A 15,490-nucleotide genomic window follows, 5' to 3' on the forward strand; every position below is an offset into this window, starting at 1 on the left:
CCTTAGAGTTAAGAAACTAGCCTGCAGTATCACTGAGAAAATCAAAACTCTGAACTTTTTGATAATTCATTCCATTTCTGTGGGTATACTGAAATTTCTCATGAGGAAATGAGAGTAAGATACCCAATCTGTGAAAGATTCTGTTGGTGAAGGTCCTGTTGAAGCAGCAGGAACATTGTAGCTGCTTAAATTATATCAACTGAGAATCTGTTTTTCAAAATGTCTAGATGAGGACATGCTTGGTGTGTAGCTGCTTCTAATTTTTCCAGTGTTGTTGTTTGTTTCTGCCAAGAAAACAGAAACAGATGCCAGATCTTTATTTTAAGAAACATAATGTGCAAAAATAGATGCATCTTTTTTGATCATAGCATCAATCCACTTGCAGCGAAGGGCTGTTTTGAGGCTGAGTGAGCAAAACTGCCTTGATAAGAAAACTGCTGTCTGACAGTGTGACACAGGGGCTGTGTATGGGGCTGGTTAATGACCAGTGCTGCTGACACACCGAGGGGCTGGGAGTTCATTTGAACAAAGCTGGACTTGCAGAAACTTTTAAAGCTTATTTGCAAACGAAGTCAGTCTAAAAAGCACAAGGAGGCAATCATCAAACACAGAATTAGGGCATTGTGGTTTTGTTTATGCGTGTTTTCTCGCACAGTATGTAAACAAGCTTTGTAGCCAAGTAGCAGATGTAATGCATCATATTAATAAGCATTTCATACGGAGAAAAAAATAAAGCAAGGTAGTGTACCGTTTTAAGGACTTTAGCTGCTGGGTATTTATGCTCTGACTATTGTAGCCTTTTGTTGTTCCTCATATTGCCTGAGCAAAGACAATACAAGTCTTGCTGAACCTGTGTCTGGGGGTGGTGTTATGTTCCTGGGTGATGGGAGAGGCAGACTCCTGAGGGAAAGGAGATGGTATAGTTCCTTAGACTTCTTTCTTAATTGATATTTTGTTTTATTAATTGTTTCTCAAAGCAGCAGCATCTGCCAACTGCAGTTATACCTGCCTGACCAGTGCAGCTGCTCTGATGAGCCAAGGCAGTCACCACTCTAACACATCTCTGCTGGTTGCAGTAGTGTGCAGAATATAGTTTGGAGAACTGTATTTACGTCTGTACTTAAATACCCATCATGATTTATTACTTCAAAAACTAAGTAGAATGTTCAAAAGGCCAGGGAAAAAAGGGAGCAAGAGTAACTTGGAGCTGAGATTCTGGGGAAATGTTGCTTTGCTGTTAAGAAAAGTATCAGTTCCTGAGAGCCGCTGTATATTAAGCGGTTCTAAGAGCTTCTTGGTGGAATATTAATTTTATCATGAAATGAGTCCGTGTTGGAAGCTGGCTGTTTATGATGTTACACAAGGGAGGACCCTGGATTTAGAGAAATAACTGAAAGGCTAATTGAGATCATATGGGCAATTGGAGAGGATGGTGAAATGACTCAGTTTGAGGATTCATACTGAAACAAAGGGCTAGAAGTGTGGATCTGTGGGTGGTGGGTATCACTCCTGGAAGCAGTGCCCTCAAAAACAGCAGAAGTAGAGATGAGAAAGCAAAGGATGACTTCGAGTCGAGGAATTGGTTTGCTGTACTGGAAAATAAGGAGGAAATGCAAACAGAAACAGAAGACAATGTGACAGGGAAGACTGTTTGGCCCAGGAGTGATGAAGGAGGAGAAAATGGAGGTAATAATGAGCACTCCTTTTCCTGATATCCATAGTCCTGCAGATTAGAAAAGGGACACAGCATAGAATTCCATTTTATACCACTCTATGTACAAAATAGTAGTATTGTATTTCCTTATCTGATTAATTTCTGTAATTTTTATTCTTTCAATGCAGTCAGATTTGTTTATAAATCTAATGTATTCAAAAATATCTTTTTGCAGATACTTGAAAAGGCAGCTGAGATTGCGAGAAGCAGTGACAATGCTGCGATGGCGGTAAGCATCTGCTAAGAACTATTTTAAATTTAATTTTCTAGGGTTTTTTTGGTTTTATCTTCTGCATTGATCTAGAAATATATGTCAACTGTTCAAATGATGACAGTTCTACTGGTTCTGTTTTCTTATCTAATTCCCTGTGGTGAACTGCCTTAAAATTCAGGTACATATAATTTTTTTTCAATATATTTTGGACTTATTGGCTGGTTTTTTTGTCAAAAAGCACAATTGCTTTACGTACTCTATGGACTTGGAACACAGCTAAGATTTATATTAGATCTGGATCTGGAAAACATTCTTAGGCTTTATAAATATTGCTGGGAATTTGCTTATTTTTATCAAGTATGATGATTTGCTTGATTGTCATATATTTCTAAATAAGTTGTCTCAAAAATGGGCATTGATCTATAAGATGATGTTTCTTTAATATGGTGATTATATGCTCTTCTTGAGGAACTGGGTGGTTCTAACTTGAGGACAAATTTTTAGAAGGTCACCAAGATCTTGCAATGTTTTCTTTGTATTATATACAGAAATACAGAAGAATGCAATTTAAGGTGGTGAAAACATAGTAGTAGGAGTGATAGGAGTAATAATAGCTGTGTTTTATGTAAGAATAAAGCAGTTAATTAAAAATGTTTCAGTTACAATACCAAGAGCCTGAAGTGCTCAGGAAAAGTGAAAACTACTTAGGGTGCAAACAACTTAGTGTACAAATAATTGGAAACCTTAAATAGCAGCCTGCAAACCTGACAGTATTGGGACTTTTCATTTGAAAGATTTAACATTTTCAGATACAAGAATCACCTTTATTGTCAAGACCGTTAGTTTTACTAAACAAGCATTGCAATTCATCTAGCTTTTTAAAGACTATGCACCTCTAAAGAATTTATACTTATGTGGCATTTTTACATGAAAATATTTACTTAAAATATCTCAGCACAATACAAGGCCCAGGCACTTCTCATTTCTAGGAGGAGCTAAACTGCAGTTCTGTGTGTGGTTTTTTTTTTCGGTCAGGTGGGAAACCTGTGCAGAATGTTATTTGATGAGAGCTGTTTGTTTCTGCTATGAATCCTAATTAATTTTTGCCTACCATTTCTTCTGAGCTTTCCTTTGTTGTTTTTTTTTTATTCTTTTCCATTAATGTAAAGACCTTTAGCCTGCCTCTTAAAATTATGTAGAAACTTCTTCAGCTTTGTGAAGATAAAAGTTTGCTTCAGAATTTACAGCTTGCCGTATTGATTTTCAAAATATATATTGAAACTAATTTATTCCCTTCAACTGCTGCCTCCTTACCCTGAAGCAGCAGTTTCTTTTGTCTCCTGTTAATTTATGGAATGCTGTTGCTGCTGATGTCATTGCTTTAATTTCTGCCCTTGCAGTTTGCATAAGGGCATGGCTGGGACAGAAGGCATTAACTGAGCCAGAGTGAAGGCCCGTTCCTACAAACTGATTTACAGAATCGGTGCTAGTGTTAGTGTTTCAGAGAGATAAAATGCAGCAAAATGTCTGGAACAGACAAGTCTGGATTAGAAGACAAAAGAAAGTATGTGTTTGTATACTTAGCAAATGTACTTCTTTTTGATTATTGTTGGAAAAGTATTCTTTTGGCTTTTAATAAAAATAAAATTATACGTATATCTATTGAATTTGCTTACTCGAAAAACAAAAGGAGAAAGTATATGCATCCTAAATGAAACTTCTCCATGTTAGAGTTGGAAAATAGAAATATTGCCATCTAGTGTCATGAACTGTAAAGTTTAGTTATTTTTCAGAAACTTCAGTACGCTTACTTTTGAATCTATTAATTGCAGTTCTTATAGCTTGAGGAACCTGAAACCTGAAAGGCATAGTAGTCATTCCTCTGCGTTTCATGAGTTTTATCTGATGTTCTTCCTGGTGTAAGATTTCTAGTATTTGAGCTAAAATAAAAGAATCTTACTGAATATATCAAACTTCATACACTTCTTATTTTCTAGGGTCGAGGTGGTAAGAAGTTTTATGTTGTGCTAAAAGAAATAATGGAAAGAGATCCTTTATCTCAACTCTGTGAAAATGAAATGGATCTTATTTGGACTTTACGATATGACTGTCGTGAAAATTTTCCACAATCATTGCCAAAACTGCTGCTCTCTTTAAAATGGAACAAACTTGAAGATGTTGCTCAGGTAAGGGAAGAGATGGTGGTGGTGGGGAAAAACACTGGGATCAAAGAATGAGTAAATAGGGTTTCTTTCCCAAGTATAGACATTTTGAAATGCTACTGTTGTATATACTGTTGTATATACCAAAGTTCATTGTAGACTGGCTGTGGCCTGGGCACATAAGCAAGAACTTACCTTTAAAAAACAAAACCAAAAAAAAACCCCAAACCCAAAATGCATTTCTGAGGTCCTCTGAATGATGAGAGGGGCACAGCAATTATTTATACAGGCTAATTTTAAAATCTTGTGCTCAACTTTAATGTTAAATGCAAGGAGTTCCGCAGAATCACAGAATCATTTAGGTTGGAAGGGGCCTTTTGAGAAGATATAGTCCAATCCCCGGTACTCAAGCATGGTCACCTACAGCAGGACTGTGTCCAGCTGAGCTTTGAGTATCTCCACTGAGACTCCACAATCTCTCTGGGCAATGTTCCAGCATTTGACTACCCTCACAGTAAGAACTTCTTCTATAAGGTTATTAAAAAACAAGAAAAAGAGAAGTTTAAGTGTGTAAATCAAGATCTGAAATAAAGCTTCATCTAAAAATTGTTAAACTGCTCAAAGGCTATAAAAATCCACATCTCAGAGTGGGTAATTAAGCCTCATTGAGGCAGGCAGATGTCATGTTTCAAAGAGATATGACACCCACTAGTGGTACAAAATATTTTATTCTCATCACGTTGACTGAGGGTCTCTCAAAGTAACTGTAAGTAATGAAGGACTTGCAGACCGGTGCTGTGATACAAGATTACCTTTTCATCAAAATTGTGTCATTTGTTTGCTGTATAAATGTGCAAGGTTATTTCACTGAACTGTAAATAAGTTGATGCAGCTGCTTTTTTTTTCTGTATTTACCCAAGTAGAATCCAACTCTTGTGATGCTTTTTGGGAATAGCTGGAACCTTGATACAGGAAAAATTATATGAGTTTATAGTGAGACCATTCCTGCTTGATAGACTGACTAAAAAGTAATAAATAACAGATCCCTGGATTAGTACTGAAACTTCTCAGCCTGGTTGTGGACAGAGCAGGTGGAGCAAAGCCACAGAAGTGTGGGTGGTGGTAACAAGCACCATGCTCGCTCTGAGGGGGAACCCAGACGTTTTGTTTGTCTGCTCATCCTGATGGAACTGCACATTTAAGTGACACTCAGCTTCTTGTAGACTACTACACTGAGATAATATTAATATCTTTCCATAAGTCTTGTTTTTTAAATTTTAAACTATTTCTTTTCATTTCTAAGAAAACTTTGAGCTAAAAAAGCTTTGACGTGAAGGATTGATTGACAGTATAAATTTCTGTACTAGCTGCGGATTCTGAACTTCGCCTGTTTCAGGCGTGGTGTTCTTGGAAGAAAAGGAAACCACTCCATGAAAACTCAACTTCCATTTATTCATTGTGTGATTTTTGTGATTAACCCGTCAGTCAGAATCTTAGTTTGCCCTCAGCATAGAGTTTATTTTCTATTACATCCTTCCTACCAGCTAGATGTATATGTTCTGTCAACTTATAAAAATAAATTGTATTTCATCCTATTTCATCGTCTGTGCCATGAACTAACATGCACTAACAAAATGCAGCTCCCACACATTCCTTGCTCACTTTGTTCTTTCATGTGCAAGAATCCTTTGTTCCTTAGTAATTCCATTATGTCTTTCTGAATTTATTGTCTACTACTAAAAGTTATCTGGAAATACAAACCATAGAAATATAAGTATTTGTTTACTTATTAAAGTATATGAAGGAAAAAGCATTCTGATTGCTTGTGAGCAACTTTGAAATACAGCCTTTGGTAGCAGAGTTTTGAAAAGTTATTTGGAGTGAGGGTGTTAGCTGACAGCTCAAAGTTCTTTACATCTGGAATATTAAAAAATATGTATGAAGCATTTTAATTAAACAGATGGCTGAAAATATGTAGTCATCTTGCTTGTTACTGTGTACTTTCTGGAAGGAATGTAGTATTTATGTTTGGTGTTTGCTTATGTATAGACAATAGTGTCGTTTATATTTTAATATTGGTTTTGGCAGCAAGAATAGTCTTAATCTGAAACATGCCAAATATTTCTGTTATACATAGACATGTAAGTATTCCCAGTGACTTAACTTTTCAGGTAAGGCCTCATGAATTTTATGAATTCCAGAAGTAGCAGGACTCATAATTTATCTCTCATTAAAATTAAATATATATAGTATTAGCTGCGTATTGCAGTATTTATGCTGCTATGACACGCGTGCCATGGTACCAGAAGTTTTTTTAATGCCTATTGTTAGCAGTAAGCATTGCAGTAAAAGTCTTGACACTTAAGGCAAAAAGTTTCTAAAAAACCAAACAAACACGAAACCAACCAAACCACTCAACCCCACCCAAAACCCAACCAAACACCAGCTGTTTATAAGAAAATTGAACCAAATAACTGTATTTCTACTAATGCAGCTCAAAAGTAGTAAGGTGTTTTTCAGAAATGGAAATTAATTGTAGACCATCTTTAACCTATTAAAGATTCAGTGGCCCATGAAGTTATATATAGTGGATTAAAGTAGCCTTCTTATATTATTTACTATACATATTTCATCCCAGCTCTCATTGTATTGCAATATTTTAGTAGAATAGTTGCCCTGAAGGAATTCTGTTTGCCTTTACTGTTGTCATCACCTCCTCGTTCAGCAGAGTAGTAGGGTGGCAGAACTTGTTAGCAGAATTCACATTAGCAGTATTTATTCTTGGAGCAGAACTTAGCCATCATTAAAAAAAAAAAAAATCCACCCACTTTCAATGAAGTGACACCATCATTAATGAGAACTAGAGAGAGGGCAACTGATTTTTGAAATACTTGAAATAATTAGAATAGGAATACTGGCCTACTTAATTGCATTGTCTCTTAGAGTCAACTTGTCTTATTAGGAAAGAAATTGTGGTTATTTCTTTATAGAAAAAATATTGATAGACCAAGGCCAAATCTGAGTTTTCTCTAAACCTTTAGGTTGTTGTTGAGAATTGAGTTCCTCATTTTCTCACAGCTTGTGAGGAGTTGCAGACTGTGTGAGAGGAGTGTGCGGTATTTCATGTGCGAGGCATTTCAACCTCTTAGATACTGCAGAGAAATGTTAAGAACTTGAAACACAAGTTCTGAAATGTAAGATTTCTTTACAGATTAGATGTACTTGGAAGTTCTTCAGAGCTACCTCTCTGTTGCCAAAGCAGATGAGGGCATTTCATGGTACTTGTTTCTTTTGTCCAGATGTAAATATTATTTGTGATATCCTCTCACCTGCACATTTAGGAGCCCGCAGCACACCTGGGGTGTGGAGCCAGTCGGACTCTGCTTCTCTCTTAATAAAAGTTCTGAGGCAGAACGTGAACAGAGCAGAAGTGATTTGAGGAATTTTCTTGGCTGTTTTAGAAGTCATTTAGATCTTGCTTCCTCTAAGCTCATATCACTTAATGTTTGCTCATTGTAGTAAACTAAGAAATAATTTCAGCGGTCAAAGTGAGGAGCTCTGTATCTGCAAATAAACTTCACAGTTGATGTACACACTGTAGACCATGACTTTCAAAATCTATCGCTGGATATACGAGGCCTGTAGGGCCACTTTGACTTGACTTTTCAGACTGTATTTCAGGTTTTCCATTCATTTGGATAATTTTTAACAAAATGTTTCTACATTTTTGTTGGTTTTGCACCTGATTTAAAATTGGTTGTCTAGATGATCTGATACATTTGAAGTTTTTTACTGTGTGTCTGACAAGCATACCTGCCGCTTGCATTTTCAACATCTGTTATATGGTATTAAGTATCTGCTCAGTGTTAGTATTTCTTTCAGAATTTCAGAACAAGTATTCAGGATATGTAAGTGGTGATGGTGTCATTGACCCTTACTGAGCTATGGATTGAATACAGCTTGTATGTATGTTTCTGTGGGAATGTGACATGTGTATTTAAAAATACTTCTAATTTTACTTTATATCATTATGAATCTTTCATGTGTTTGTACCAGTTTTGGCCCATGGAAACAGTTTAATTGATTCTTTCTGGCATTGTAGCATGGCAACTGCTTTTACCCTCTCATTGAGCTGTGCCCATTTCTTGCCTTCCGAATTTCCCAAAAGGGCAGAGAAGGACCAGTTGAGAATCTGCCCCCCACGGTGTTTGAGGGGTGTGATGAGCGTGCCTGGTACATGCAGGTTGAGACTGTGAACTCATACCTGTTTGTCTTCATTGAACTGCAAGCGTTTGCTCAGCTAGGACAGAGTAGAAAACAGACATTTTTCACTATTGCTGTAACAGGATTACTAAATCATGAGGAAATAAGATCTTCCTGATCATTCAGATTTTATAAGTTGGTATTGAAATATGAAATGCCTACATTATCTAATTTGTAGGAAAGTGTGTTTTCATTCTGAGTTATGACTTCTTTCCTACAGACAGAAAACATCTTGTGCTGTTGATACAATGCATTTACACGTTCAAGCTTGTTTACTTCAAGGAATAGTGTATTGTTTCACTCATACAACTATATATATTATTAAAAATATACTGGCAGTGGGTAGCTTCATTAAAATGCAATGAACCCATTTATTTTATGAGATCTCTAGATGTTTTGCTACTTAGTAGTCCAAAATGATGCACTAGTGGGTTCTTAATTTTTTCCCACACATCATCTTTGGTACTGGGTTTTTTTTTTTAAAAAAAAACCTAACCTGAATCATCCTTTTTAGCAATTGATGTTCATTACTGTGCACAATGCATGTGTGAAAAGGCTCCATCACGTGAGGTGGATAAATATTTTCGGTAAAACAAAAACCCTCTTTAAACTTTTTTTTAATGGAAACCTTTTACCATCACCAAAATATTTATATGTTTATGAGAGCATTTACAAACCATTATCTAAATTTTACTGAAACTCTGATTCTAAAACATACACATCTGGGGTTACCTAATACTTGGTTACTGAGTGTCCTGTCTATGTGTGAAGAAACAGACTTTTTCAGGCTGCGTAAATGAGACTTGGTGCCACTGGTGCCAAAAACCCCAATCTGGACTATTTTAAAAGGTAAAAAACTGAATCAGAAGTGGATCCATTTTCCCAGAATTATTTCTTTCTTCCCGCCTCCCCCTCCCGATCAGTCTGTAACCTCATTCTGTTGTTTTGATCATTTATGTTCTGTATTATGGGCATTTATACCCATCTCTTTTCTTAAGTAGTTACTTGACCTGTCACCTAATAGTCATCTTTTTAAAACAGCTTCAGGCTCTCCTTCAGATATGGCCCAAGCTGCTGCCTAGAGAAGCGTTAGAATTGTTGGATTTCAATTATCCAGACCAGTATGTGAGAGAATATGCAGTGGGTTGTTTAAAACAAATGAGGTGAGTATATTGTATTAATTCAGCATGCAAAGATTTCTGGGGTGAAAAACTGCATTCTGTTTGTCTATTGGAAGAAAAAGAACCCAAAGAGGAAAGATTTAACTGTTGAATAGATGACCAAATAAAGCAGTCTAATTTCTAGGTAGGTATATTGGCAGCCAAATAAAACCTTCTTATTCTGACACCTGGTATTCAATGACCGTTATTTTCCGTGGTGTTAGGGAACAGCCTTTGTTCCAGAGAGGGGGGTCTGCTCACCCTTTTCTTGGACAAAGGGGGCACCAGGATTGTGTGAGAACTTTTTATTACCAAAGGGACAAAGCATTACAGTAGTCAAATCCTATAAAGCTGCCATCCGGCCACCTCCCACTCTGTGTCAGGTATTGGCGGTATCATTTAGTAGAAATGTGAGCTGTAGCATATAATAAAAAACTCAAGAGAATCACTGATTTGTTTGTTCTTCGCAGTAGCCTTCATGTTCTCCCTTTATCACGTATAATTTTGTTCTTCACTGTAACGTAGGGCAAGATTTGTATAATATTATCATTTGCAGCATTACTGCATATTTCCTGTCCTTGAATTCTAAATTCTCTGTGGTGAATAGTTTAATGATTAATTTTTTTAATGGTCAAGGCTAGATTGTGGGGTTAAAAAAAAAAAAGGGAATATTTTGACTTCTTTCAAATGCAAACAAGCAATTTAGCTGCTGGGTTATACTAATAATACTGAATTATTGCATCTGGAATGATTTCCAGAATTCTCAGTTCTGGCTCTGGAGCAAAACTGTGTTCAGTTGCGTGTCAGAAATCAGTTTTCAACTTCTTTAAAAAGCCTGAGGAAGGCAGCTGGTAAAAGCTGTAACCTAAAGGTGATTCTATTAGCTGAAATAAAATAAAATAGACAAAAAAAAATGCAATACAGCATGACTGGAAGTTTTTACCAAGGTACTGATGTTTTTCAGAGTGAGATGGAGAGAATGAAAAAATTCAGTATGTGCATCTCTGAAGTCTTAAGTGATGGACAGAAGATGTTACTATTAATTTAAATTCTGCAGGCATTTTATAAGAGAAAAGATACTAAAAAGTCAAGAATATTCACATTTGTTCTAGAGTAACATAATTGTCAAGTGTGAGAGGTTTTTTGAGGGGAGGGTGATACAGGATTTTACAGAAAATTATTAGAATTATTTTTATTATGCCATAATATTACTTGAAGTTGTTAATTAATATAGAAGCTTTTCAGAGGTGTGTTTATGAACTGTGAACTAAATACTTAACTTTGCACTTCTGAAGTAGGAGTAATTTGGGCACTCCTTGGTTTCTCAAAGATTATGTACTTTTCCTTATACTCTAAAAACCTTCATGTTGTTGGTATGATTTTAACAAACAAAAAAACCCCAAACGAAACATTTTGGCTAAATGGATCACTTTGTAGGTGTATCTTAATACCTATTCACTGTCAGGTAGTTATTTTTAAAGGTAGGTTAATTGAATTGCTTTCAGTGGAATGAATACTCTACTCCCCCTTTGTAAACTGAGTGACTTTGATGGGTACATGCGACTACTGTCAGTTCCTGTCCATGCCCTCTGCAGCTGACTGCTCAGTTACAGGGGTTCTTCACGTGGTTCCAAGGGTCCAGCTCCTCAATCAGAGGTTGAGTAGTCAAAGGGAGCCAATTTCCAGTCTGAAATAATTTGAAATAATCTCCTGGGTGCTTAACCTAGCACTCAGGCTGAGATCTTGATCTTGTAAAAAGCCCATGACAGAACACCGGGTTTTTACGTATAGGTTTGAGGGCCCTAAAGTTCTGTTTGGGATATAATTTACTGATGGATTGATCAACCTGGCTCTAAGTTGTACGTTATTGTCCTTCTCCATGTGACTGAAAAATTGGGGAACACTTTTCCTATTGAAATAAATCGGTAATTGTTGGAATTGTCAAATGCATCTGAATTTCTGGAATCACATTAATCTGGTTACACTGTTACTAACTGCTTTTATGTACCTCATTCTAGTGATGAAGAGCTCTCTCAGTATCTTCTTCAACTTGTGCAAGTCCTGAAATATGAACCTTTTCTTGATTGTGCGCTCTCCAGATTCCTGTTGGAGAGAGCACTCGCTAATAGGAGAATAGGACAGATGTTGTTTTGGCATCTAAGGTAGGAGTTTGTCCCTTACGTCTTTCTGAAACTGTTGAGCTTGATTGGACTTTCAAATATGGTTTCTTGAGGCTTTTTCTAGTTAGGCATTGTCATAGTCCCCTACAAGTCCTCTTTATGTTTCTTTACCCTTGGCATTTATAGATCAGAGCAAGCCTATAACTAAAAAGTATTACAATGGTTTGTAATCTACTGTTAGACAAAAGTATTCTCAACTGCGTTCAGCTCTAACTATCTGAGAAATTAGGTTTGTATATAACCTTAGATGTTTGTTTTGGCTGTGCATGCAGTAGAAGTACAATATTTATACCTCACAACTGAGAAAAATTTATATTATTGTTGAGAGTTTAAGAGAAAATAAAAGCGGTTCTATGTGTCATTGCTACTTTTGATGACCAGTTCCACATGACAGAAACTTTGCAGAATGGACTATATATTGATTCTGTCTTTAAAGTATGATCTAGTTTAATATTTCTAAAGAAAAAGAGCAAGTACTACATGAAAATGTTTTGGAGGATAATTGGCTCCGGTGTAAGGTTCAGTGGGTTATTTCAAAGTGTTCCTCTTCAGGCAAATTTTGAGTTTTCCCTTACAAAGATTTGAGAATGCACAGTCTAACATCAGCCCTTATTCTCAGTATCATCTTCTAAGAGTTATCAGTACTGCTTTCTTGAATAAAAGGGGTTCCTGAAATAAAATATCTAATCACTATCTCTTAACATTACTGCCTTCAGAACAATCCTAGACCTTGAAATAAGCGATGTGCATTGAAACTGGCCAGTCCTTAGTGTTCAGCACAGAAGGGGTTTGTTTCTTCAGAAATCTAGCTTTTTATTTTATTTATGTGATCAAGGTTAGGGTTGGGGTTTTTTGAGGTGGGGTGGGCATTTGATTGGTTTGGGTTTTTTCCATTTTAATGGCTTGAAGAATGCTAATCTGTAAATACTGTGGTCTGATAAGAAGCTTTTCTTCTTACAGGTCAGAGGTTCACATACCTGCTGTTTCAGTGCAGTTCGGTTTGATACTTGAAGCTTACTGCCGAGGAAGTGTTGCTCATATGAAGGTGCTTGCAAAACAGGTATAGACTTCCCTTCTCCTTTAAATCTTGACTTGTCCCAGCTTGTAACTCAAATACTTCTTCCATTGCTCCTGTGGGGCTCCTATTGGTTACCTTGACAAAGTCCATCTGTTGGGGAAGGTTTGGCTGTTGTTGGGGTTTTTTGGTTGGTTGGGTTGGGTTTTTTTCCATTTTAATGGCTTGAAGAATGCTCTGTGACCAAGGTTAGGGTTGGGGTTTTTTGAGGTGGGGTGGGGGTTTGGCTGTTGTTGGGGTTTTTTGGTTGGTTGGGTTGGGTTTTTTTCAAAATTAATGGCTTGAAGAATGCTAATCTGTAAATACTGTGGTCTGATAAGAAGCTTTTCTTCTTACAGGTCAGAGGTTCACATACCTGCTGTTTCAGTGCAGTTCGGTTTGATACTTGAAGCTTACTGCCGAGGAAGTGTTGCTCATATGAAGGTGCTTGCAAAACAGGTATAGACTTCCCTTCTCCTTTAAATCTTGACTTGTCCCAGCTTGTAACTCAAATACTTCTTCCATTGCTCCTGTGGGGCTCCTATTGGTTACCTTGACAAAGTCCATCTGTTGGGGAACAGGGAAGAGAAGAATGTGAGAGAGAGAAATAAAAGCGCTAAATAGATGGAGGATGGAGCTTTCTCCCTGGCAGAGAAAGCAGTTCGTGCTGTGGGGCCTCGGAGGTAGGGAGCTGGTTTTATAGTGTCCTGAGATGTGTGAGATACCTTCAGCAAACAGAGCAGTAGGCTGGCTGGATTGTTAACTGAGGAAGGGTTTCTGTGCACTTGAAACTTGGGACCTTTTTTCCCCCTCTAAGGGTAGCTTGTTCAATAGAAGCTGTTGCCTTTCTGTCTAAACTTTATTTAGGTGACTCCAGGACTAATTCCTGCAGCTTTGGCCTTTGTTAAGAGGTGATGTGAAAGCCCCTCAAATTATAGTATAATGTAGTACTCCCTGGTGATAGAAGTGTTGAGGTAAACCAAATGCTCATTTTAGTGTTAATATAGATGTGCTACTTACCAAAAAAAAAAAAAAGAAAGAAAAAAAAAAAAGAAGATATGTTTGCTTTTAAATAGCCTAAAAAGGTTTGCTTTTAAATACACTAAGTTTATTAGTAGACACACTCAACAAGGCATGTTTGAAGCCTCTAGTGCAGTTTATCAACTTAATTTAGATTGCAATCATAAAAATCTTTAAAAAAAGATCTCTCTCTGGAGTTAATCTATTAACTGTATCAGGCCACAAAACCTAACTGAATAGATATTAGTCTGATGAGTGTAATTTCTAACAGTTTTGATACTGTCTACATCGAAGCTGTGCTTTGAGCAGCACATGGAACAGGAGGGTACTGTTGTGCTTTTTGCTACTGCAGTTGACAGGACACTGAGAAGACCATCTCTTACACAAGTGTGCTCGTTAGTATTGTCAAACTCATAAAAAGATTAGGTGATGAAATGCTTTAAGCAATAGACCTAAGGTCAGTACAGTTTTTGTGCACTTCACAGGAAACAAATGTCAGTACAATCAAAGAAGGGGCAAAAAAATTCCCAACTGTGCAAACACGGAAGAAATTCAAAGTAGAAATACTTCAAAAAGTTCCTGTTTGTACAACACGGGTTCCATTTTGTTCCCCTGTCGCTGGTGTTTGTACAGCTCCTAGAATAGTGGAAAAGCAGAGCGCTTTTGGTTTTGACAGATGGCTGACCTGGCAGGTCTCCGTTGCCTCACTTTTATAATCAAACTGCGTACAATTTCCACAGCATCCTGCCTGACAGGGGTCAGTCTCTCTGTAGAAGTGGTAAGTTTTGACTCAGCACCTTGTAAGTTAGCCCGAAGCTTCCTTGTATAGAAATGGACTTCTGTGATTATTAAGTTGATGCTCTTTGCTAGAGAATGTGTGTATTACTCAGCGCGTTAACTGTGGCTAGTGCAAATATAGCTGATTGTTATAACAGCTATTTTATATTTGGCTAACAAGTTGCTCAGATGTAGATGTGATGTAGAAATTATGTCTGTCGTGTGTGCTGTCTAGATTTGTTACTGAAGGGCTTTTCTCTGTAAGTGTTATGTACATGTAAATCACTAGTTTGCAAGTTCTCTTAGAAGTTATGTACCAGTACAAAAATTTCCAAAGCAGAAGAAGGGGAAAAAAGGGTTAAAACCACCTGTATTGATTGCAAATAATTGCCTTGCCTTTTTAAACATTTTTAAGGTAACAGTATTGCTTAGATGAGATACTATGATTTGGAACACCTTAATTCATTACAGCATTTACCTTACGCCTAACTTCAGTGGGATTTCAATAAACAAACATTTAAGACTCTGTTAAAGTTAAGTCTGTAGTTACATAAAAATTGTCTGCAAGGAGTCAAATGGCCGTATCATACTGTGTGCAGCTAATGTGTGTGATGAGACATCTGCATCCAGGGCTCATCTCAAGCAATGTTTGGTTTTTGTTAGAGGTGTGAAGCACTCAGTGTTTCTGTTGACTTCAGTAGGGATAGAGGCACCTGTGTTATGTGCTCTGTTGAATTAGGGGACGGAAATTGTAGTTTGAAGAAGGAATTTGGGTAAATGTATCATACGTTAAAATATCTCATTCGGTTTTTTGGAAATGTTAAGTCATGCTTTAAACAGTGACTTGAAGCTTCACTCCATCAATGTCTTTCTTACTTACAAAAATGGTATTTCTGGGATATGAGCGACTTAGAAAAGGCCTTTCTCTTTTTTTTTTTTTTTTTTT

The 15,490-nt window shown here is 36.9% G+C and overlaps 1 protein-coding gene across 1 annotated transcript in view; it reads left to right on the top strand.

The window, feature by feature from the left end:
* Positions 1-15,490, top strand: part of PIK3CB (phosphatidylinositol-4,5-bisphosphate 3-kinase catalytic subunit beta) — a gene marked incomplete at its 3' end in the record, with an annotated part of 94,469 nt that overhangs the window by 77,071 nt on the left and 1,908 nt on the right. The window contains exons 13-17 of the mRNA XM_014960631.1: positions 1,890-1,943; positions 3,926-4,114; positions 9,395-9,516; positions 11,532-11,675; positions 12,654-12,753. Of these exons, the coding sequence (XP_014816117.1) occupies positions 1,890-1,943; positions 3,926-4,114; positions 9,395-9,516; positions 11,532-11,675; positions 12,654-12,753 (609 nt within the window). The remainder of the gene's footprint in view (positions 1-1,889; positions 1,944-3,925; positions 4,115-9,394; positions 9,517-11,531; positions 11,676-12,653; positions 12,754-15,490) is intronic.

The sequence above is a fragment of the Calidris pugnax genome, unplaced genomic scaffold, assembly GCF_001431845.1.
Source record: "Calidris pugnax isolate Ruff unplaced genomic scaffold, ASM143184v1 scaffold398, whole genome shotgun sequence".
In the NCBI taxonomy this organism is placed as follows: domain Eukaryota; kingdom Metazoa; phylum Chordata; class Aves; order Charadriiformes; family Scolopacidae; genus Calidris; species Calidris pugnax.